This window comes from Hemiscyllium ocellatum, chromosome 9, assembly GCF_020745735.1.
Source record: "Hemiscyllium ocellatum isolate sHemOce1 chromosome 9, sHemOce1.pat.X.cur, whole genome shotgun sequence".
NCBI lineage: Eukaryota > Metazoa > Chordata > Chondrichthyes > Orectolobiformes > Hemiscylliidae > Hemiscyllium > Hemiscyllium ocellatum.
In genome coordinates, this window is record NC_083409.1 from 51,728,350 (window position 1) to 51,752,785 (window position 24,436).

The window sequence follows — 24,436 nt, forward strand, 5'->3', positions numbered from 1 at the left end:
TGTTGTCATTGTGAAAAATACTTTTCAAGAAAAATAAACTTTGTGTTTTACAGTGCCTCCCATTATCATGGGCACCAGCCCAGAGAACATGACCGTTGTTATAAACAACTTCATATCTTTGATGTGTGAAGCCACAGCATTTCCACCACCCAGTCTTAGTTGGCTTAAGGATGGGAAACCTCTGCAGTCCAACACCAACGTTATCATTTTGCCAGGTAAGAAATTGGTTTATTTTATGTAATTTAATTCAAATCTTCCCTTGAGACACGTGATTGATCCTGATGGGTGAGTATTAGAAAAATGCACTTACTGATGTTTTTTATTGTCTACTACTCAAATCAATATATGACATGTTCATGGAAATTATGTTCAGTTGATCTTTAGGCTGGATTTTCTGTTGCTTCTTGAGCAAAAATGGACATGAGGAATTTAAGTGGCATGTCTAGAACAGAGTGGGATTTTTGATTTGTTTTCCAGAGAAGACCGAACTGTCTGGTGTATGTTAATGCGTACACTTGTAAGGACTACCACAAAGAAAAAGGAGACTTGTTTCTACTTGTGTTTTTTTTTGTTAAGTTGGAGGAATCCATTCATAACTGCTGGGAACAGCTTACTTCAATTTGGCATTAGAGGTCACTTTGCATTGTCTTTATCTCTCTAGTCTTCTGTCTGTTCTCCACAGCAAAGCAGGGACAGTTCCCAGTATAGCTGCTGCTTGCCTTTGCAGCGGGTGCCAAGCAGGTTTTTTTCTGCCCCCTGAAGGCACTTGGTACTTTTAGTTGGGAACTGAGTTCACGTCCTGCAAACATGATGCAATTCAAGTGTGGAATCAGAACCTGGATTTCATCTCAATGCCAGGTTCCTGACCCTGCTTCGAAAAACCAGCCTTTAGATATTTCTATAAACTCAGCCCTACTTGAAAATGGTAAAATGTACACACTTATTCTTCAGGGTCAAGTCAGTATTGTCTGCAAGACACTTGGGTGTTCACATATTTGGCAGGTTCCTAAGGCTAAAATGTAATCTATAAGGTACATCATTGCTGATATCTAATAGTTTTGATGGATGTTACAACACTTGGGATGATTTCCATTCTAGTTTATTTTCATTCCTGGCATGTGAATATCTCTGGCTGGGCCAGCTTTTAATATCGATCTTAGATGCCCTTAATAGGATGATGGTGAGCTGTCTTTTTAATGTACTTAGTCTGTTTGGTGTTGGTAGAACCATGATGCCATCAGGGAGGAATTGCCATGATTGTGACACACCAACAATGAAGGACCAGCATTCTATTTCCAAGTCAATATGGTAAGGGGTTTAGAGAGGAACTTGTCCCCAAATGGTAGTGTTCCCATGTGTATGCTGCCCTTGCCTTCCAGATGGTAATGATTCTGGATTTGGAAGAAGTTACCTAAGGACCTTAGGTGAACTTCTGTAATGCCTCTTATAAAAGTTACTGAGCAGTGGCGCCAATCAAGAGAGCTGCTTTGTCCTGAATGGTGTCAAGTTTCTTGAGGATTATAGAGCTGCACTTTCCCAAGCAAGTGGAAAGTCATCCAGCACATTCATGTCTTGTACCTTGTAGATGGTGGTGAGTTGATTGCAGCATGCCTAACCTCTGTGCATTTGTGGCCACAGTATTTATATGCTCAGTTAGTTCAGTTTCTGGTCAATGGTAGCCCTCAGCTTATTGATAGTGCGGGTTTCAGTAATGGTGGAGAGAAGATCACTGATGAAGCAGCTGAAGATGGTTGGGCCTCAGACATTCCTGGAGCTGAGATGACAATTTCATCAACTACACAATCAGCTTACTATTATAATGTTAAGAATCTAACCAGTGAATAGTTTTTCCCCTTGCCCATTGAATCTACTTTTGCTAGAGTTCCTTGAGGCCATATGGTCAAATACAGCCTTGCTGAGGAAACACAGTCACACTCACCCTGTCTTTAGAATTCAGTTCTTTACAGACTTGGTTCAAATGTGGACTAATGAGATCAAGATTTGAGTGGCCTGGGCAGAACCCAAACACATGTCAGTGAGTAAGTTATTTGAAACAAAGTGCTATTTCATAATAATATTGATAATATCTTGTATCACTTTATTGATGATTGAGAGGAGACTGATGGGGTGGTAATTTCCCACATTGGATGTATTCTGCTTTTTGTGTACAGGAAATTCCTGGGTAATTTTCTGCATTGTCAGATAAATGCTACTGTTGTAGCTCAACCAGAACTGCTTGGCTAGGTCTTGGCAAGTTCTGGAGCAGAAGTCTTTCAGTACTATTGCCATAATGTTGTCAGGGCTATGGCCGTATCGTCCGCCAAATCAAATTGGTTGAAGTCTGGCATCTATGATGCAGGGAACATCTGAAGAAGCTGAGATGAATCATCCACATGGTACTCCTAGCTGAAGATTATTGTAAATACTTCAGGCTTATCTTTTGCATGGAGCATTGCCTTTCCTGTCAATGAGGAAGGTGCCAGGATCCCCACTTACTTTAAGCTGGCATTCCCTACTCTCTTTCCCTTTATATTCCCAACCTTCGCTGGGAGTAATTCATGAACTCTGGTGATGGCCTAAGGTATCCTGTCCATACTTTGTATGGAAATGGCAATCTTATATGTTTAATTACAGTGGGAGGAGGACTCCTTTTCCATTTGTTGCCCATTTAATTAATTGCAAAAGCTATTATGAACAGATGTTCCAGTAAATATAACAATTTATTGACACAGTGTAAACAGCCTGAGTCATGAGAAGTTAAACTATGTTTTGCTCCTCTCTATTCAGAAGTAAAATCCAGACAAGTTATATTATGTTCCAACATGAAGAATGTACATTGATAAGAAGCTGGAGGGAGAAAGTGGAAAAGAAACAATAGCAGACAAAAGGGTGCAGAACAAAACGGCAAACAAAATAGAAAGTTACTGGTGGAGTCTAATTATGATGTTTCACAAAAACTATGAGCTGGATTTTATGGGGTGACAGTCAGGCTCCCCGCGCTTGCCCTGCTAAAATGTCAATGGAGTAACAGACAGACCTCACTTGAGAAGAATGACTGCCCACTGCCATGTAACACTAATTGGATGGTAATGCACTAGAAGCAGGATTCCCACTCCTTGGGGATAACTCCTACCTCAATGAACAGCAGCCAATACGTAATCCCAGAAGCACCCTGCAAGAGAAGGGGTTAAGGCAGGGACTATGACAATCTCCCTTAAGGCAGACTGTCTAAAGAGCTGGAAAATGAGGTAAGCAGGGTGGTGGGATGGATCTCACTGGGTTCACACTAGCAGGTCTCAGTAAAGAGGTCCGCATGGGTAGTAGTCAAAAGAAGAATAGGGTGGAGGTACTTCTGATAGGCTCAAGGGAGCTACAAAGGAGGACTCTTTCTCACCCACTCCTCATCCTTCCATACCCCTCCGCCAACTCCCCAATTCTACCAGGTCGAATTACTGCATTACCAGCTTGGTGTGCCCTTCCATACCCCAAACACTGAATGAAGTATCATCAAAAGTGGTATGAAGACTGTAAGTCACTGTTAATTGATTACTTAAGAGAAGGCCAAAGAATGAATTGTTTGAATCATCACTTTCTGCAGTAAGAGGTCATAAAATCCAGCTTTAGTTAAGTTCAGTGAGGCTGTGGTATGGAGCAGATTACTGTTAAAAAAAATCAGCCATAGTGGACGACTGTAAATGATCATGTGTCACGGATCCTTGATCTTAAAATACCCTTGGTATTCTGGCAGTTAAATTATAGTGCTCCTGCCAGCTTTGTCTCATTCGTATAAATGTTCACAGCTGTATTTCTGTATTCAGTAGCAGAAGAGTAAACCAGCTGGAATCATAATACCGGACAACTAATGGCTGGACTGATAATAGCAAGTTTAGAATCAACACTGTGTGGTTCAAAGCCAAATCACCTCTCTTCAATTGAGATTAATCATTTGCATGTTTTGGTCACAAATGGGAATTTTCACTCGAATGCACTTATGGTATTATTTGTCTCATGAGTTCACAGTTGAGTTTATCCTTCTGGTAGAAGGAGTCTAGAGCAACAGGCAGAACTTTTACACTCCACTTTGACCTAGTTTCCAGTACCCGTGTATGGTAGATTCCCATTAGATTTGCAATCACCATTGCATTCCAGCTTGTGTTGGCAGCTGAAATTACACATATCTAGAATTGAGATTTCTTTCCTCTAGACATATTTCCATTTATGGTGTTAGATTAGATCCCTCACTAGGCAGTGTTGGAGTGACAGTGATTAGTTGCAGACCATACACTTATATATTTCAGTGGAATGGGGAGCAGAGGGAGAGTAATGGACAACATATAATGTTTTCACCATCCCCCCAGACCTCCCCCTCACTGAGAACGAACGATCAGTCCTCAGCAAAGGCCTTACCTTTATCCCCCTCCACCCACGCATCAATGAATTTAATACGCGTCGTGACATCAATACTTCTTCCGCCGCCTCCAAGCTTACATTTTCAATCAGGACTCCTGCTCACCTTACAAGGACCCCTTCACCTGCCTCCAACACACTCCATCCACCTGGACACCCCGTGCTGGCCTATTACCTGTCCTCGATCTCTTCATTTCCAACTGCCACCGAGACATTAACCGCCTCAACCTGTCTACCCCCCTCCCCCACTCCAACCTCTCACCCTCACAACGTACAGCCCTCCACTCCCTCTGCTCCAATCCCAACCTCATCATCAAGCGGATAAAGGGGGTGCAGTGGTCGTCTGGCGCATTGACCTCTACACTGCTCAAGCCAGATGCCAACTCAAAGACACCTCCTCCTACCACCCCTTCAACCATGACCCCACCCCCATCACCAAACCATCATCTCCCAGACCATACAGAACCTCATCATCTGAGATCTCCCACCCACAGCTTCCAACCTCAGAATCAGGCAGTGCGGGGTTCCTGGACTATCTCCTTCCCAAGATTCACAAGCCTGACCTCCCCAGCAGAACCATTGTCTCAGCATGCTCCTGCCCCACCGACTCATCTCCACCCACCCTGATACTGTCCTATCCCACCTAGTCCAGGACCTCCCCACATCCATTCGAGACAACACCCACACCATCCACCTAAAGTCATAGAGAGTCAGAGATGTACAGCATGGAAACAGACCCTTCGGTTCAACCCGTCCATGCCAACCATATATCCCAACTCAGTCTAGTCCCACCTGCCAGCATCCGGCCCATATCCCTCCAAACCTTTCCTATTCATATACCCATCCAAATGCCTCTTAAATGTTACAATTGTACTAGCCTCCACCACATCCTCTGGCAGCTCACCTCCTTCAAAACTTCAGTTTCCCCAGCTCCCAATGCCTCATCTTCACCATGGATATCCATTCCCTCTACACCTCCATCCGCTATGACCAGGGCTTCCAAGCCCTCAGTTTCTTCCTTTCCCTACGTTCCTAACAGTACCCTTCCACTGACACACTCATTCGTTTGGCTGAACTGGTCCTCACCCTTAATTTCTCCTTCAAATCCTCCCATTTCCTCCAGACCAAAGAGGTAGCAATGGGCACCTGGATGGGCCCCAGCTATGCTTGGTTCCTTGTCAGACACGTAGAACAGTCCATCTTCCGTAGTTACACCGGCATCACTCCCCGCCACTTCCTCTGTTACATTGATGACTGCATTGACACCACCTCGTGCCCCCAAAAGGAGGCTGAGCAATTCATCAACTCCACTAACACATTCCACCCCAACCTTAAATTCACCAGGACCATCTCTGTCATCTCCCTCACTTTCCTGGACCTGTCCATCTCCATTGATGACAATGACTTGACACTGACATTTTTTACAAATCCAACAACTCTCACAGCTACCTGGATTACACCTCTTCCTACCCTACCTCCTGCAAAAATGCCATCCCGTATTCCTAATTCCTCCGCCTTATCTGCTCCCAGGAGGACCAGTTCCACCACAGAACACACCAGATGGCCTCCTTCTTAAGAGACCGCACTTTCCCTTCCCACTTGGTTGAAGATGCCCTCCAGCGCATCTCATCCACATCCTGCACCTCAGCCCCAAACCCCACCTCTCCAACCGTAACAAGGACAGAACCCCTGGTCCTCACCTTCCACCCTACCAACCTTCACATAACCCGCATCATCCACCGACATTTCCACCAAATGCACTGCACCAGAGATATATTTCCCTCCCCACACCCCCATCCAAGTCCCCAAAGGAGCATTCTACATCCATCAAAGTTTCACCTGCATATCCACCAATGTTACTAATTGTATCTGTTGCTCCTGATGCAGTCTCCTCTACATTGGAGAGACTGGACACCTCCTTGCAGAGCGCTTTAGGGAACATCTCCAGGGCACCCGCACCAATCAACCCCACCGCCCCATGGCCCAACATTTCAACTCCCCCTCCCACTCTGCTGAGGACATGCAAGAACTGGGCCTCCTTCACCGCCGCTCCCTCACCAATCGACGCCTGGAGGAGGAACGCCTCATCTTCTGCCTCAGAACACTTCAACCTCAGGGCACCAATGTGGACTTCACCAGATTCCTCATTTCCCCTTCCCCCACCTTACCCCAGTTCCAACCTTCCAGCTCAGCACCGTCCCCATGACCTGTCTTACCTGCCAAACTCCCTTCCCACCTATCCACTCCACACACCTCTCTGACCTATCAGCTCCATTCCCACCCCCATTCACCTATTGTACTCTATGCTACTTTCTCCCTATCCCCACACCCCTCTCATTTATCTCTCCACTCTGCAGGCACCTTGCCTCTATTCCTGATGACAGGCTTTTACCCGAAACGTCAATTTTCCTGCTCCTCGGATGCTGCCTGACCTGCTGTGCTTTTCCAGCACCACTCTGATCTAGACTCTGGTTTCCAGCATCTGCAGTCCTCACTTTTGCCAACGTATAATGATGCTGACTGTGAAGATTTTTTTATTAAAAAATGGTTTGACCTGCAGACTTTTCCATCCATCACTTTAGAGTAACACATGGAATTCATGCACATCTGAACATTTGTAATGTCAGATTCTTAAAGACAGGTGTAACTTATTTTGCTTTAAAATGGTTCATATCGTAAGGTTTTCATTTAGATTCTACTTTTATATAAAAATAACTCTGATCTTAAATACTTTCATTGAAGTTGAGGTCAGATATAGGTAGGCACTTTCAAAAGTCTGAAAATAACAGATGCACAGTATCTGGAAAGAGGGCACATTTAAAGTACAATTGTTTTTAAAAGAAACAGTACAACTTGCATATCCACTCATCTTTCAATCAAAATAAAATGTAAGATCAGCAGATGAGATGAAATTTATATCAGAGTACAGTCAGTTCTGCTATAACATGGGTTTCTTCAACATGAATTCGCTATAGTGTGATTGAAGAATTTAGACTATTATTTCCAGAAAGTGAACTTTCCTTATCTGTATTGACTATAACATGATTCTAGTCCCATTAGTTTAAATGGTGCTGCGATTGCGCAATTCTCGTATCCTCCGGGATCACTGGGGACTGGAACTATCGCGTTACATCAGAACATATTGTATAGAAATAAAATAAGTGAGAAAAGACCATTCTGCTCATCCAGCCAATTTCTTTCACATACCTTATGCAATACATTCTCTCTCCAATCATTCCATTGAATATCCATGAAAAATTCTCCACGTTTCTCACTTCTCAATATTAAATAAAACAAACTTAGGTAATTTTCTACCTTAAGTTATACATCCTGGCCAGCTGGATATATTTGCTTGATCTTAGGAGCTCAAGAAACATATATATGGTAAATGAAATTGACAATTTGCATAACTAATACTCAAAGTAAAGAAATTGAATATAGCAATTAAACAAAGATGAAACAGATATGATAGCAATAGATCTTAATGCAAAGGTACTGAGTAGAGGATAGTATCAATGTCTAAACACATTCTCTATTGAAGAATTAACAATATTCTGCACTTTGCTTCTATAAATTCTATGAAGTTAATCTATTCAAAATGATTTTGATGCACTACAGATCTTATTCAGTGTTTTTCATTTGGATCAATATTGCAATATGTTTTTGATTCTGATATCAAGCTTTCTTTCTCACAGGAGGTCGAACTGTCCAGTTGCTTCGGGCTAAGCAGTCAGATGGAGGAAAATATGCGTGCTTAGCCATGAATCAAGCAGGAGAAGCTGAAAAGCAGATTTACCTCACTGTTTATGGTTGGTATATATGATTTCAGATTTAAGCATAGTGGGACCGAGGAGATAAAAGTTAACACAGCAGTAATTTATAAAGTTTTCATTAGAAACATACGAAAACTGTTTCTATTACTTTTACTTCTACTTTGCAAAAACTTCTATAGGTATGTGAAGAGAAAAATTATTAGTGACAAATGTATGTCCCTTACAGTCAGAAACAGGGTATGTTATAATGGGAACAAATAGATAACAGATCAATTAAATACATATTTCGATCTGCCTTCACAAAGGGCACAAATAATGTCGCAAATATTTTGGGGATTGCAAAGTCTAGTGAGAGAAATAAAGTAAGAAAAATCAGTATTAGTAGAGAATTGGTTTGGGAAACATGGGATTAAGGAAGTGACCCTCGAAATAGGAGATGAAGTGGTGGTCAGCTTTAAAGATTTTACTGATTTGGGAATAGTTCCTATGGATTGGAGCATAGCTAATGTAATCTCGTTATTTAAAAAAAAATGAGGTAAAGAGAAAACAGGGAATTATGGACTGGTTAGACTGACATCAGTAATGGCGAAATTGCTGGCATCCAATTTTAAAAACTTGGAACACTTAGAAATTAGCGACAGGATTAGTCAGAGTCAACATGGATCTTGCAAGCAGGAAGTCATGTTCGACAAATCTACTAGAATTGTGTGTGGTTGTAATGCATAGAGTTGATATGGGGAAGCAATGATGTGGTTTACGTGGACTGTCAGAATGTAAAAATTAAAACATACGACATTGAGAATAATGTACAGACATGGATTCCAAACTAGCTGGCAAATAGGAAACAAGAAGTAGGAATAAATGGTTCTTTTTCAAGTGGCAGACAATGAGTAGTTGAGTATCACAAGGATCAGTACTTGGACCCTAGCTATTCGCAATATATATCAATAATTTTGATAAGGGAACTAAACATAAAGTTGGCATAGTAACAGGGAACCACTGGGCTGTTCTCTCATTTAGAGAGAAGTGACTGGTGGTAGTTCAATAGGTGGGGCCTTCATAGTGAACTCAGCTGGTAGAAGAATTGAACCTGCGATGCTGGTGTCACACTGCATTGCAAACTAGCTGTCAAGCTAACTAACCCTCAAACTAACTACACTTACCTACATGTTTGTAGACAACTTAAAGCTGGTCTGGAGAGTATGCTATGAGGATGATGCAGAAATGCTTCAGTGTGATTGGGACAAGTTGAAAGAGTGGGCAAATGCATGGCAGATGAAGTATGATGTAGATAAATGTGAGATCATCCACTTTGGTAGCAAGAAATTAAAGGAATCTCATATGGTACAGATACTTTGGCAATGTGGTCAATCAGGTTATTCAATCCCTTTATACAAGCTGACATTGAGTATCGTGCACTTGAAAAAAAACTTAAATAAGAGTGCCTCCTTATGTAAATAGTTCTATTGGTTTCACTTAATGTCATGATCTTTCCCTGCAGCTCTCAACACCCCCATCAAACTTAAATTCACCAGTAAAGGCACATGGTTGGTGGCCAGCTTATTGCCTGACTACTTGACAACAAACCAATATGGTTGGGGGAGAGCAGGAAAGTGGAGGTCAGCAGACTGTTTTCTAACTACTTTGTTAAGTAGGCAAGAAGGAAGAGGGGCACATCATTTGAGGGGCCATGCCTTGTGTGCATCAGGGATACTCACGCTCATCCATGGGGCAACCAGCAGACTTTCTGTACAAAATTCAGCTCTATGGCTCTCATTGATTACAGTCCAACAAATTTGAATTGTCAATGAAACTGACAACTATATTCATCAAGTCTGTCAGATTTAAAATCTTGTCTCTTATTGTGCTGTCTTCCTACTTTGCAAGCTTTGGAACCTAGAGTTATCATCAATTCTTGATTTATCATAGCTTTTCTACAATTCTTTTCAATTTTTTTACCCTGTTAATGACTTAAAATCCTCATAATTGTTGAACTACATGTTTATCTGCAATGACATGTTTGTAAATTGCATCTGAATTGGTAACCAATAAGTTTCAAATAGAGTTATAGAGTTGTATAGCACAGAAACAGACCCATCAGTTCAACTCATTCAGGCTGACCAGATATTCTAAATAAATCCAATCCCCATTTTCCGAAAATCCCACTGAACTTTTCCTATTCATATACCATCCAGATGACTGTTAAATGTTGTAATTGTACCAGCCTCCACCACTCATTCCATTCACGTGCCACCCTCTGAGTGAAAAAGTTGCCCCTTGGGACAATTGGAAATTTTGCCCCTCTCCCCTTAAACCCATGCCCTCTAATTTGGACTCTGCTATCCTGAGGGAAAAGACCTCATTTGTTCAGCCTATTCATGCCTCTCATGATTTTATAAATTTCTCTTAGGTCACCCCTCAGCCTCCAATGCTCCAGGGAAGACAGCCCTAGCCTATTCAGCATTTCCCTACAGCTCAAACCCTCCAACCCTGACAACATCCTTGTAAATCTTTCCTGAACCCTTTCAAGTTTCACAACATCCTTCCTATAGGACGGAGAACGGAATTGCATGCGGTATTCCATTAATGGCGTAACCAATCTCGAGTACATCTGCAATATGACCTCCTAATTCTTATACTCAATGCAGTGACCAATAAAGGCAAGCATACCAAATGCCTTCTTCACTACCTGTAACTCTACTTTCACTGAACTGTGAACCCCCACTCTACGGTCTTTTACTTCAGGACCACTCTCCAGGACCTTACCATTAAGCATACAAGTCCTGCCTTGATTTGCCTTTCTAAAATGCAGCACCTCACATTTATCTAACTTAAACTCAATCTGCCAGTCCTTGGCCCCATGGCCCATCTGAGCAAGATCCTGTTGTACTCTGAGGTAACCTTTGCTGTCACTACACCTCCAATTTTGGTGTTGTTTGCAAACTTACTAACCATTCCATCGGTGTTCCTATCCATATAAATGATGAAAAGCAGTGGATCCAGCACCATTCCTTGTGGCACACCACTGGTCACAGGCCTTGAGTCTGAAATATAATAACCAGTTTCAATTGCCAGTCAACTGTAGTACTTATGAAGACAGAACCCTAAATAATGAATATTTGTCAAAAAATCTAGAAATGTAATTAGCATTTTGTTAATCATGTTCAAAAAGTGACATTCTGCTGACATGTTTGCCCATTTCTGATGGTCTGAAGAAGTCATACCAGACTCAAAATATTCACCTTGTTTCCTTCGTTCAGATGTTGCCAGAGCTGTTGAGTTTCTCCAGCACTCTGAGTCAGATTTTCAGCAGCCACAAGTATAGAGATGTACAGCATGGAAACAGACCCTTCGATCCAACTCATCCATGCTGACCAAATATCCCAACCCAATCTAGTCCCACCTGCCAGCACCTGGCCCATATCCCTCCACACCCTTCCTATTCGTATATCCCTCCAGATGCCTTTTAATTGTTGCAAACATACCAGCCTCCACCACTTCCTCTAGCAGCCCATTGCATCCATGTACCACCTTCTGTGTGAAAAATCTGCCCCTTAGGTCTCTTTCATATCTTTCCCCTCATCCTAAACTTATACCCTCTAGTTCTGGACTTACCCTCCAGACTTTGTCTATTTATTCTATCCATGTTCCTTATGATTTTATAAAGGTCACCCCTCAGCCTCCAACACTCCAGGGAAAATAGCCCCAGCCTAATCAACCTCTCTCTCTAACTCAAATCTTCAGTCTTCTGCTTTACAAATTTCACATGAAAAGGTATCTTTCAGAAAGGGGCTCTGCAGGCCATTTTCTCATTGGTGCTCTTTGCTGCTCTGGCTAACTGTTCAAAATAGCCAATTTTATATACTCCAAAACATTGGACCATCCCATTGGTTTGATGTCATCAAAACATTAACATTCAAATTTGATTGGATTTTGATGTCTTGTGATATAATTTAAATTGATTGGTCAAATTTGAATTTGTTGTGTGCTATGGTAATGCAGCTCCAGCTATTTGTTTCACAACCAAATCTTACATCCTTTAATTTTTCAGCACACAGTGCCTATCTAGGTCAGTGTAGATAGGCACACTGACTCTCTTACAAGTAGATACTTACCTATACCTTCATAACATTATCTATATCAATGATTTGGATGAGAATGTACAAGGCATGATTAATAAGTTTGCTGATGACAGTAAAATAGGCAGCATCGTGGACAGTGAGGAAGGTTATCAGAAATTGCAGCAGGACATTGATCAGTTGGGAAAGTGAGCTGAGAATTGGCAAATGAAATTTAATATAGATAAGTGAGAGGTCTTGCATTTTGGAAAGTCAAATCAAGGTAGGAGTTTCAAGGTGAAAGGTTGGGCCTTAAGGAGTGTGTTGGAACAGAAATACTTTGGTATTCAGGTACACTGTTCTCTCAAAGTGGAGTCACAGGTAAACAGGGCAGTGAAGGAGGCTTTTGGCATTCTGGCCTTCATCAGTCAGGGGACTGAGTACAGAAGTTGGAAAGTTATGTTACAGTTGTACAGGACATTGATGAGGCCACACTTGGAATATTGTGTTCAGTTTTGATCACCTTGCTGTAGGAAGGTTATTACTAAACTGGAAAGAGTGCAGAAAAAAATTTACATGGATGCTGCCAGGGCTCATTCATACCTCATATAAATAAACATGCACTCAGTTTCCATTCTGAGTGGGAATTTGAATGAGTTCAGATTTATATTTTTCTATTAATAACTGGATGGAGAAAAGTAATTTTTGAAACATTGAACAAAGTAATTGAGTTTTAGATTTTAGATGATATGTTATTTTCCACACATTTGGCCTCTTACAAGCATTGTAAAGAGAAATATCCAACAAACCAGGTTTAGCAGAGAGAGCAGCTTATAGTTTTTATATCAGTCTCTAACGTAATATAAATATTTTGGCTGTGGGACTCAGGATAATGAAGCAAAGTGAAAGCTGCTCTTTTGTACAAACTGTTGACAATCTGCTTGCAATTGGCTCAACTCCGATTTTGATCAGGAAGCCAATTCCAATTTAAATAAGCAAATACAGATTGTTGATTAAATAATTCAGGTTGAAATGTTTATTCAAAATAAGAAAAACTAGATGTATGCTGGAGGTGATTTTCTCATATGTATCTCTGGTCAAAAATGACAGTCATGAAAACCACATTTTAGGAGATTGTATATGTGTATATTATGATTTTCGATTTTCAATTTTCATGCTTGCATCTTCAACAGGAACATAAAATGTGGACTGGCTTAAAAAGTGTCACAATGAACAATCTTTTAATAACTTTGAAATGGGTAAACAAAATAACTACATTAATATTCACTTAGATTGCCTTGTGCTTTTAAAGAGCCCCTTTCTCCCACTTTATTAGAGAAATATACCCAAGTATAGTATGTCAGTCATCAGCCTACCAGCATTATTATATAATTGTGCCTGTCATTTGTTTTCAAGATGTATAATTGACTTGTTTAATCAGAGTACAGCAACAACCACAATATTTGGGCCTCTGCAAAGCCATGTAGTTCATCAATATATCTTGCATAAAATATCTTAAATCGTTCTGCTTTGGTACTATAGTCAGTAAATTCCATTCTGACTATCTAGCCAGTCCTGCCCTCTCCACCTCAATCATAACCCCAAAAAGAAGTGAAGAACAGATTTTTTAAAAATTCCTGTTTCATTAATCCATTCTTCAGTCGCAATCAATAAATTAAAATTTTCTCAATGTAATGTTTTCCCCTTTGCACAAAAACTAAAAATTTTCACCTTCCTATATCTATCTATTGTTCCTACAGTCTTGATTTCTAATGAGTAAATTTGACTACTTGCTTTTTCCTTACCGTGTGCATAAGCCCAGCTTTTTTTCTTTCAAAACGTGCTTCTTTCTGTAACTGCAGCAGGATAATTAGCATTGCATGCTCTATATTTTTACAATCATAGTTTTGATTCTTAATTTGAAACAAAATTGTTTTTCATCTGTCAAATTTCTCAATCATCCCCACATCTTTTATCTTTATCCTTTTGCCCAGCAACATGAACCTTGCCAACATCAGTACTTCTCTTGTTGTATCACTCTCCCTCCAAATCCAAAATTAGCAAACATCAATGCATCCTGTTTTCAAACAACTGAGCCATCTGTCATTAAGTCTGATTTCTGATAAATGTTCCACCCAACCTCACTCTCTCCTACCAAAGCTATCTACTACTGTAGGATCATCCTGGAGTGCAAAGACAACCAGAGGCTCCTTCTCTACACAACTAACTATTCACCTTTCTCTCTCCACTTTTACCACTAACAACAACTGAAATCCAATTATGGATTTCTTTGTTGCCAGTGAAGGTAAAGACCACTAAATTATCACACTCTGTTGCCTTTCATCATTCTTGTTCACTAAGTCAAATCATCTCCAATTTTCCTACATTCCTAGACTTGAATTTCTGTTAGTTTATATCTCTGCTATCTATTGTCAATCCATCTTCATAAAAAGGACGGCAGTGAAAAGTGATCCTAGGAGATGGAAGCACAGATGATCTTCTTGATGGAGAGAATTTAAGGCACTCCCTTTGTTATCTTCAGTCTGTTGTGGCTAATGCTAGAGTCACCATTATCTAGATTCTAATTTCCTTTGAATCTAGGCTCCTTTGCACACTGCCCCTCCATTCATCCTAAATTCATGATTAAATTTTCAGCCTCTGAACCCCACATTTTAGAATGTCTTCCATAAACTTGATTGTCTTTATTCCTCTGTGACCTGCCTTGGGACATTTTTTCTGCTAATAATCATGAACTGGTGGTTTCGGTTGTGTTCCTAACCAACATACAGGTTTTTAAAACCAAAATTTGGAATTGTTTAATTAGCACTTTTTGGCTTATTATTGCTTTGCTCCTATTGTTTTGCAAATATGTTGTGACCTCCACTATGATGTTCAATAGACGAGTGAAACATGTTGCTGATATTCCTTTGAGAAGACTGCTCAAAATTGATTCCTTCCAAATGTTTTAAATCTGCTTTAAGCAATGAAATGATTGGCAGTAATTTGAAATTCTTTACATTTTATTTTCCTTTTGGAGTAAAGTAGTAAAATGGCTTGAGTCACATTTACAGTTTTCAATACCGTGGTTTTCACACAGTTCCTCCAACCATTAAGGATCGTGCAGGGGATTCTCCTCAAGTAATCAGTATCCGCACTGGAAACACAGTCACGTTGGAATGTGAATCAAATGCTGTACCACCACCTGTCATCACCTGGTTTAAGAATGGACGGCCAATCACAGAATCCAACGATATTCGTACTCTTGCCAATGGGCAAAGGCTGGAGATCACAGGTGCAGAGGTAAGACTTTACAAAGCAAAAAGTACAAAGTGAAAGCAGATGACACAATAATCTTAAGATTATGTTATAGATATAATGGTCCCAAAATTAGGATATGTAACTCGCATTATTTTGTCACTTTAGTTGTTCTTTTCTTGTCAAACTGCTATTCCACAGTGCATTTGCAGAACTTTGCACCTGGCTATGCTGTAAGACATATTTTGGTGAATGTGTTAATATACCCACAGGGACTGTTTGCCTGAAGCATGCAGAGCAGTTTAATCATAACGTCAGTCGACGTACAAATGCTCCTTCCCCAGCCCTCTCAAACATCATTTAAAATGATCATCAATTAATTTCACATTAGATGCTGATTAAAATTTACAGGCTGGTACTGTGATTAGTTTTCAAAGTTACTTGAGATTACTAATGTTAACAGGATAATGGTGTGGCAGGCACTGAAAGAATGTCCTGATTTTGAGGATTTTTCACACCACTAACCTAAGCCCTGAGACCAAACATTGACAAAAAAAATGAGCAGAAACTGTTCAGTGCAGAACAAGCTCCAAGAAGGAGAAGGATGAGGGGGTTTGAGTATTTATTCTATGCCACCTTAGCACAGAACAATGTAGTTAATGTCTCTGCTTTAGTCAGTTTGGTTAGGATAATAATGCCATTGTCTTTGTAGGTGACCATGATGAAGAGCTTTTATCATATCTGGCTAATTTCTTTGTTCCAGTGGTAATTTCTCATCTTCACATTTTTAGACAGACCAGGCATGTTTAAACCATTCATATTACAGCATTAAATTACCCATTTCAATTTAGTCCAGCTTCAGTCAAGACACAATCATTTCAAATTGATTTAAGGACAAGTTTTTTTAATTCTGTGTAATTAATAACTGCTACAGAAACAACATTTGACTAAGGAACAAGAGTAATCCACTCAACCCTTTGAGCCTGCTCTGCCATTCAATAACGTCAATCTGATTTTAGCCTCAACTCTCTATTCTTGCATAGCCCTGATAGTCTTTCATCTGCTTGGTAATCAAGAATCTATCTACCTCTACCTTAAAAATACCTAAAGATCCACTGACTTTTAAGGAAGGGAATTCCAAAGAGACTCAAACCTCAGAAAAAATGTTTTCTCAGTTCTGTCTTAAATGGATGACCCCTTAATTTTAAACTACAACTTCAACTTCTCCCACAAAAGAAAGCATCCTTGAGACATCCCACTCAGGATCCTGTAAGTTTCAATTATGTTCTGACTCTTCTAAAAATCTAGAGGATCCAGGTTTAGCCTACCTAGCCTTTGCTCATAGGGTAATCCCCTCATTCCAGGTATGAGTCTAGTAAATGTTCTCTAAACTGCTTACGTAAGTATGGTGACCAGTACTGTAAAAAGTACTCCAACTGTCGTCTCACCAATGCCATGTATAACTGAAGCTATTGCAAGATTTAGTAAAAGTTTCACTTTATAGACAAACATTTCACCAGCGAGCCATTAATGCCAGTGGGAATCGAATTCTCTTGTCACTCAACCGAAATGATTACTCTAATTTCTTTCCACAGACGCTGCCAGAACTGCTGAGCTTTTCCAGCTATTTCCGCTTTTGTTTCTGAATTACAGCATTTGCATTTTTTGGTTTTTAAATTAGGAGTGAATTCAGATTAGATATGAAAATAGTAGTACTGATATTGAAAAGAGGTGAATTCAAATTATGAATTTCACAGGACAGATATAGATCAAGCAAAAACATTTAGCCTCCTTTGTTTATCCATCTGCATAACTAAAAGCCCTCATCATGATATCTAGCTTTTTTGCAAATGGAAATAGAAAATGCTGATGATACTCAGCTAGCCAGGCAGCAACTGCGGCAAGAGGGAAAAAGTTTTAATGTTTCAGATTGATGAACTAATAAAGGATTATTCACTTGAAACATTAATTATGTCTCATTCTTCCACAGATGTTGCCAAATTGATTGAGTATTTCCAGCATTTTCTCTTTTTACTCCAGATTTCCAGCATCTATTGTACTTTGTCTTAGAATGGTTCTGGCACTTTCTACCCAATCCTTTACTAATGAGTTGCACATGTTGGTGATGCTGTGTGAGGAAGAATTTCTTGATGTTAGCTCTAAAATGTCTTTTCACCAGATTGAACCTATTAACCAAGTTCTGAATTTGCAAATTCTGCCTTCAATTTGTGTTCTGTTTAATATCTTAACATACTCCCCCTAAAGGATCTCTTGGCTGCTTATTTTCAAAAGTAAGTAGTTCATTTTTTCTGTTGCGAATTGCTAGATTTAAGTAATATCAATAAGCCTTAAAAATATTCAGTTTATATTTTCTGGAGTGGCAGTACAAATGGAAAATTGAACAACTGAAAATAAGGAATGAAGTATGCTCAGTAATATTTACTTAGTTTTATATTGCAAAGGTGTAAATTGATAACTGATGCAAACATGATCAATAATAAAATATTAAATATCATAAAATTGCATCATCTCCATTTTATTTTTAAAGGTTTACAAAATAATTTTTTTTCCTTTTTTTCACTGTAGGTTTCAGACACAGGGCAATATGTTTGTAAAGCAATAAACATTGCTGGACAAGTGGATAAGAACTTCCACCTCAACGTACACGGTAAGTTGAATTTTTGTCACAGACATTAATTGTGGGGAGATGTTCTTGTTTCTTCAATTAGACTAACCAATTTTAAAGATGAAAATATGACAAGCTTGTGACAATGAGCAGAACTTAATACCTCTCTTTGAGCAGAGTTTGAAGTCCAAAGTGTGCTTTAATTAGATTAAAGAGTACAGGGTGGGGAACGCACCAACTTCCCAACTCTGCCTTGATTATGTCTGCCATAATGTGTAGGTAATCATATTGAACTAGGATGGACAAGGTCAGAAGTCACACAACACCAGGTTATGGTCCAGCATGTTTATTTGAAACCACAAGCATTTGTAGCACTGCCCCTTTGTCAGGTGTAGTCACCTGATAATGGGCAGCACTCCAAAAGCTTGTGATTTCAAATAAACCTGTTGGATTATAACCTGGTGTTATGTGACTTCTGACCCTCATTATGTCTAACACAGGAAATTTCAGGGGTGACCTTCCCTCTTGATGATGATATTTGAGACTCTAGTGACTCACTTAAGGGCTTCATCCCACAATACCTGGTATTCAACCAGTAGCAGATGGGGCAGTCACCATTTGTGGAGCCCAAAAAAGCAAACCCTGTCATATTTGATTGTACACTTCCAGGAAGAAAATTCAAAGGCACTCTGTGTCTGATCAAAGAATCTAGCATTGTAAAAGGCGCATGTTCACTGAGAGCAGCTATCTGCCTTTTGTTCAGACCCCATTCCTCCCCATGGTACCCTTTGACCTCTCCCTGTGATTCCCCATTCTGCCCTCATTCACCTATCCAGGGTCATTGACTGAAGATGGCTCTTGGTCAGTGCAATCCTATCCTGGTAGAGCTACCTCTAGTTGAGAACTGCTGGCCTCTGATTGACCAACAGCTTGGCATTTACTATGGCCAGACTTCTGCAAAGCAGAACTCTTGCTGCCCAAAGACAACCTCCTTTTTGGACTAAATTATACCCACTGTGTGCATTTTCTGTCTTATTAGATACAGACGTTAAGACTTTTTTTTTGTCACCAGTTTAAAATTTGTGTTTAATTTCCAAATCTAACTTCATTTCTTCCAACTTAGAATGTTAATGTACTTGCAGAAAAAGATGTGGACAAATTTGTGTAGGTATTTAGATTTGCTCAGTTTCCAATGCATTTCTCACTGATCTTCCCACCTCCATGTTAAAAATCCACAAGTAATCAGAATAGCTTGAGATCCTTATCCACTCCAACTCCTAAGTACTCTGCCCTTGCTAAATTCCCACTCCCGCACAAACATTTATAATTTGGGACTCCCTCTTTACATTGATTATGTACCACCACCTCCTTGAAAGGCTATTAAATACTCTCCCATTGTGTTTTGACTGCCTTCTATAAAGAATGAATTGACAGGCAAGTCAAAGTGCTTCACATCTAATTAAGTACTTTTGAAGTATTGTCATTTTTGTAATCCATGTAAATGCAAACAATGAGGTTCCACAAACAGCAATTAGCTAACTAAACTAATAGTAAGTTAGGCATTGGAGGTGATGAAACAGTTGAATAAAGTTTCAGGGAGGGAACAGCCTCTTTGAAATTCTGACGGGGAGAGGAAAATATGCTTGATGGTGATATCATGGGAGAGGTGGTGGAAAAAGATGATGGTTATTGAACTGGGATGCAAATGTGACCCTTATGTGTTTCTGTGACAGAGGGAGAAATGAGAAGTGAATTGGTGGAAATACAATGGGTGCAGTCGAGAGTTTTGTCAGCCAAAGTGGAGGGACATTTTCAGTTGTGGGGTAAGGGAGGGGGGGGGGGGGGGTTGTCAGGAGCAATGGTCTGGAATTAAATCAGAACAGATTTAACCAAAACAAAGAAACTGGGAGGATGGATTAGAGCCCTTACAGGAAGTAGAGTGGGAGGAGGGTTAGTCATGGTGTGACAGTTGGTAGGCTTATAGCAGATATCAATAGAAAGAAGTGGGACATAGAGTTACAAAAAAGTTGGAGAGGGGAAGAGTTAAAATTGGAAGCAAAGAAGTTGAAACTCTGGCAACAATACAAAAAGAGCGGAGTGAGGCAACCTGTGTGGAATATTGCACATCTCCTGTGAAACAGGTTGGACTTCTGTTCAAGGATGATGTGACAGGCCCTCAGAATTTCCTGGTGAGGAGCAGAGAACAGGAAGCGAAAAGGGAGACAGGTTCACTAAACTTAAGATTATAGAAGTAGTAATGGAGGGTAACAGTGGACGCATTTTGGGAAGAAACTGGACAGAAGGTGAAAACAAGTACAGACAGGAATGAGTGACTGTGTGGAGTTTGCATGTTCTCCCCTTGTCTGCGTGGGTTTCCACCAGGCGCTCCAATTTCCTTCCCCAGTCCGAAGATGAGGAGGTTAGATGGATTAGCCATGCTAAATTGCCCTGCAGTGTCCAGGAATATGCAGGTTAGGTGTATTAGCTATGGTTAATGTGAGGATAGGGTGAAATGTTCTTTGATGGATCGGTGCAGATTCAATGAGCCGAATAGCCTCTATCTGCACTATAGGGATGCTATGAATAAAATATGTTCTCTGCACAATGTTCATTGAGGCGAACAAAGGCTGAAACAATGGGCCTTACCCAGGCAATTGTGTTTGTAAAATTTTGGAAGGGAGACAAGAACTGTGCAAGGTTAGAGATTGAGATCAGATGCTGCAAGGAGATGACATGAAATTAGGCAACCTGTGTGGACTAGAACAAAGAATATTGCACATCCCCTGTGGAACACGTTGGACTTTTGTTCAAGGAAGATGTGACAGGCCCTCAGAATTTCCTCGTGAGGGGTAGCAAACAGGAAGCAAGAAGGAGACAGGTTCGCTAAACTTAAGATAATAGAAGTAGTTATGGAGGATAACAGAGGATGCATTTTGGGAAGAAACTGGACAGAAGGTGAAAACAAAGTACAGAAAGGAATGAGTGACTATGTGGAGTCACCTATAATTGTCACCTCTAGGTGGCACAAAGCACAGAAAGGAAATCACGTATTTCTGAAGCAACATCTAAAGATGACGTTGCAGGATGTAAAATAACGTTCCCTGTACGACAAAAGAATAATAGTTTATTTGATTCTGTACTAGCAGCATCCCTCTCTTTCCCTCTCCCTGACGAAAGAAAGGCCGGCTCTGATGCAGGCCTCTCCATCCACCCCTGTCAGGTATTCCTTCCACATTCTCAGTGTAGGTCCTCCACTGCTCCCAGCCCTGGCTCTTGTCTCTTACTTGCTGGGGGCCCAGCCTCTACATTGCCCTTCCTAACCACTTGTCAGTGGTGCAAGCACTGATGGTATAATTGTGCACAGAATGTGGTGTTGTCATGGATGCATGTGCAAATAATTCCTGTGATGTGTTCTGTCACAGCCAGGTGATGTCACTTGTCGTGTCTGCATATGCATGATGGAATATACAACGAACTATGTATTTAACAATGCATACTTTTCAGTATGAATGGCAGTGTAACAGCTCCTCCAGCAGCAAATGGCAATGGTGAAGGAGGTCTTTGAGCATGGTGGCTTGAGTAATCAAGTGGGCCATCTCTTGAGGAAAGGGCATCTTCATTAGAATGAAGCCTCGGAGAAAGAGGGAGAGGAAGATAAATAATTCCTCAACCCGATGTGAACTTCAGGCTTAGTTCCATGTGAGTGTCCTGCTTTCTAGTTTAATTTCAATTTCCCTTTATGTTTACAAACACCTGATGAGATCTTGATCAGATGGGCCAATGGTTGATTAGTGGCAGATGGAGTTTTATTTAGATAAATGTGAGGTGCTGCATTTTGGAAAAGCAAATCAGAGAAGGACTTATACACTTAATGATAAGGTCCTGGGGAGTGTTGCTGAACAAAGAGATCTAGGGGTGCAGGTTCTTAGTTCCTTGAAAGTAGTGTCGCAGGTAGTTAGGATAGTGAAGAAGGCTTTTGGTATGCTTTCCTTTATGGTTCAGAGCATTGAGTATAGGAGTTGGGAGGTCATGTTGTGGCTGTACAGGGCATTGGTTAGGCCACTGTTGGAATATTATGTGCAGTTCTAGCCTCCTTCCTATTGGAAGGATGTTGTGAAACTTGAACAGGTTCAGAAAAGATATACAACGATGTTGCCAGGGTTGGTGGATTTCAGCTATAGGGAGAGGCTGAATAGACTGGGGTTGTTTTCCCTGGGGCGTCTGAGGCTGAGGGGTAACCATATAGACGTTTATAAACTCATGAGGGGCATGGATAGGATAAATAGACAAAGTCTTTTCCCTGAGGTCAGGAAGTCCAGAACTAGTGGGCATAGGTTTAGGGTGAGAGGGGAAAGATATAAAAGGGATCTAAGGGCAAATTTTCCACACAGAGGGTGGTGCTTATAAGAAATGAGCTGCCAGATGAAGTGGTGGAGGCTGGTACAATTACAGCATTTAAAAGACATCTAGATGGGTATATGAATAGGAAAGGTTTAGAGGACTATGGGTCAAGTGCTGGCAAATGGGACTAGATTAAGTTAGGATATCTGATCAGCATGGAATAGTTGGACCTGTTTCCGTGCTGTATATTTCTGACTCTGTGACTCTATGGCCAATAAAATAAGGAATTCTGCCTCATGATCTTTAGTCTACCTTAGCACTTAGCTTTCATGCTGCATCAGCGTGCAACGAAAACAAGGGTTCAAAATTCGTCTCAAAGAAGTTTCAATCACGGGTGGACTGGCAACACAGTGGCATTTTCCTTGGGCTCCAGTGGAATAAATCTTCGAGAAGAAAGTGAGGTCTACAGATGCTGGAGATCAGAGCTGAAAATGTGTTGCTGGAAAAGTGCAGCAGGTCAGGCAGCATCCAAGGAACAGGAAATTCGACGTTTCGGGCATAAGCCCTTCTTCAGGAACGATTTTCCTGATGAAGGGCTTATGCCCGAAATGTCGAATTTCCTGTTCCTTGGATGCTGCCTGACCTGCTGCGCTTTTCCAGCAACACTTTTTCAGCTCCAGTGGAATAAGTTGGAGCTAGGGACAGTAGGGATTGGAGAAGTGGCTGTTAAAGTAAATGAAACACGAGAAGGGCATAACGTCTTAAAGGTGAGTATTCCTGGAAGAGTAGTATTAGTGAATTAGACACATGTGGATGAAGTTTGAAACAAGGATAATGTAGAAACTAGTTTGCACACACTAAGTGTCCACAATCAAACTGTAAGAGTAATATTGATTTTTGGTCAGAGCACCAGATGAACTCCCTTCCTCCTCCTCCTCCTCCTCTTCAAAGTGTCATGGAATCTTGTATATTTACCTGAAAGGGTAGCTTTATTGTCTCATGCAAAAGACATCTGCAATGATTTAACGTTCCTTCAGTGAAATGTCAGCCTAAATTACACATTCACATTTCTGAAGTGAGACTAGAGCTTTCTGATTTAGCGGTCAATGTGTTACCATTGAGTTAAAGCTGGCACTTAATCCCTCTTTCCCTCCTGCTTAGTATTTGCTCATTATTCAGTGGTTCTGATATAGTCAAGAGTTATTCCTGTGAATGTAAGGTGGACTTAAGTTGCTGTCAAGATGGTCACATTTTTAGTTACATCAGTACCTTGAATATAGTAAATGTCTTCTGTAAGTAATGTTCAAAATATTCTAGTAAAATTATGAAACAAGCTGGAAAAAAATTTTAAAAGTCCAGACCTAACTTCTGGAATTTGTAGGGGTTGTTTGAAAGCATCTCGAAGAGCAGTAAAAAAAAAGTGGCTCAGTGTCAAGACTGGGGAATGGAAACATTATGCTGTTTGCAAAAGTGTAGCAATTCATAGCCCTTATTGCATTTTAACAATGTTTTAATTTACATATTGGACTTCATGCACTTCTATTTAAAATTAATAAATTGTGATATGTGGCACTTTAAAGGACGTTGTTGTTGATGGGGCATTTTTGGCATTCTTTCCTTCTGCATTTTGACAGCACATATCATCAGTCCTGCTGTAACACATCAGAGCAGAAAATGACACACTTCTGTTTTGCTTCCTTCCCTAAAATATTTGAGATGACTTAATGTCTTAGTAAATGCGTGCACTGATTCTTATAGATTAGAAAGTCTGGGTTTAAGCCTTTAGACCAAGTTAGCTGATCTCTAATCTTTCTAGCCTGAAGAGATTAATAAAACAAACCAGCTTATGCCATCCTGTTAAGTATCTGTGTGACTGAGGAAGAGCTTGGTAATGTACCAAGCAAGAATTGAATTTGATTTTTATGGCCCCACAGCTGAATATTCTGCTGGTAACCACTCTATGGACTTAAAAAGTA

The 24,436-nt window shown here is 40.4% G+C and overlaps 1 protein-coding gene across 1 annotated transcript in view; it reads left to right on the top strand.

Moving 5' to 3' along the window:
- The window catches only part of hmcn1 (hemicentin 1), a 610,612-nt gene that overhangs the window by 436,185 nt on the left and 149,991 nt on the right, over positions 1-24,436 (top strand). Inside the window, exons 58-61 of the mRNA XM_060830300.1 lie at positions 54-215; positions 8,103-8,216; positions 15,336-15,538; positions 18,080-18,161. Of these exons, the coding sequence (XP_060686283.1) occupies positions 54-215; positions 8,103-8,216; positions 15,336-15,538; positions 18,080-18,161 (561 nt within the window). The remainder of the gene's footprint in view (positions 1-53; positions 216-8,102; positions 8,217-15,335; positions 15,539-18,079; positions 18,162-24,436) is intronic.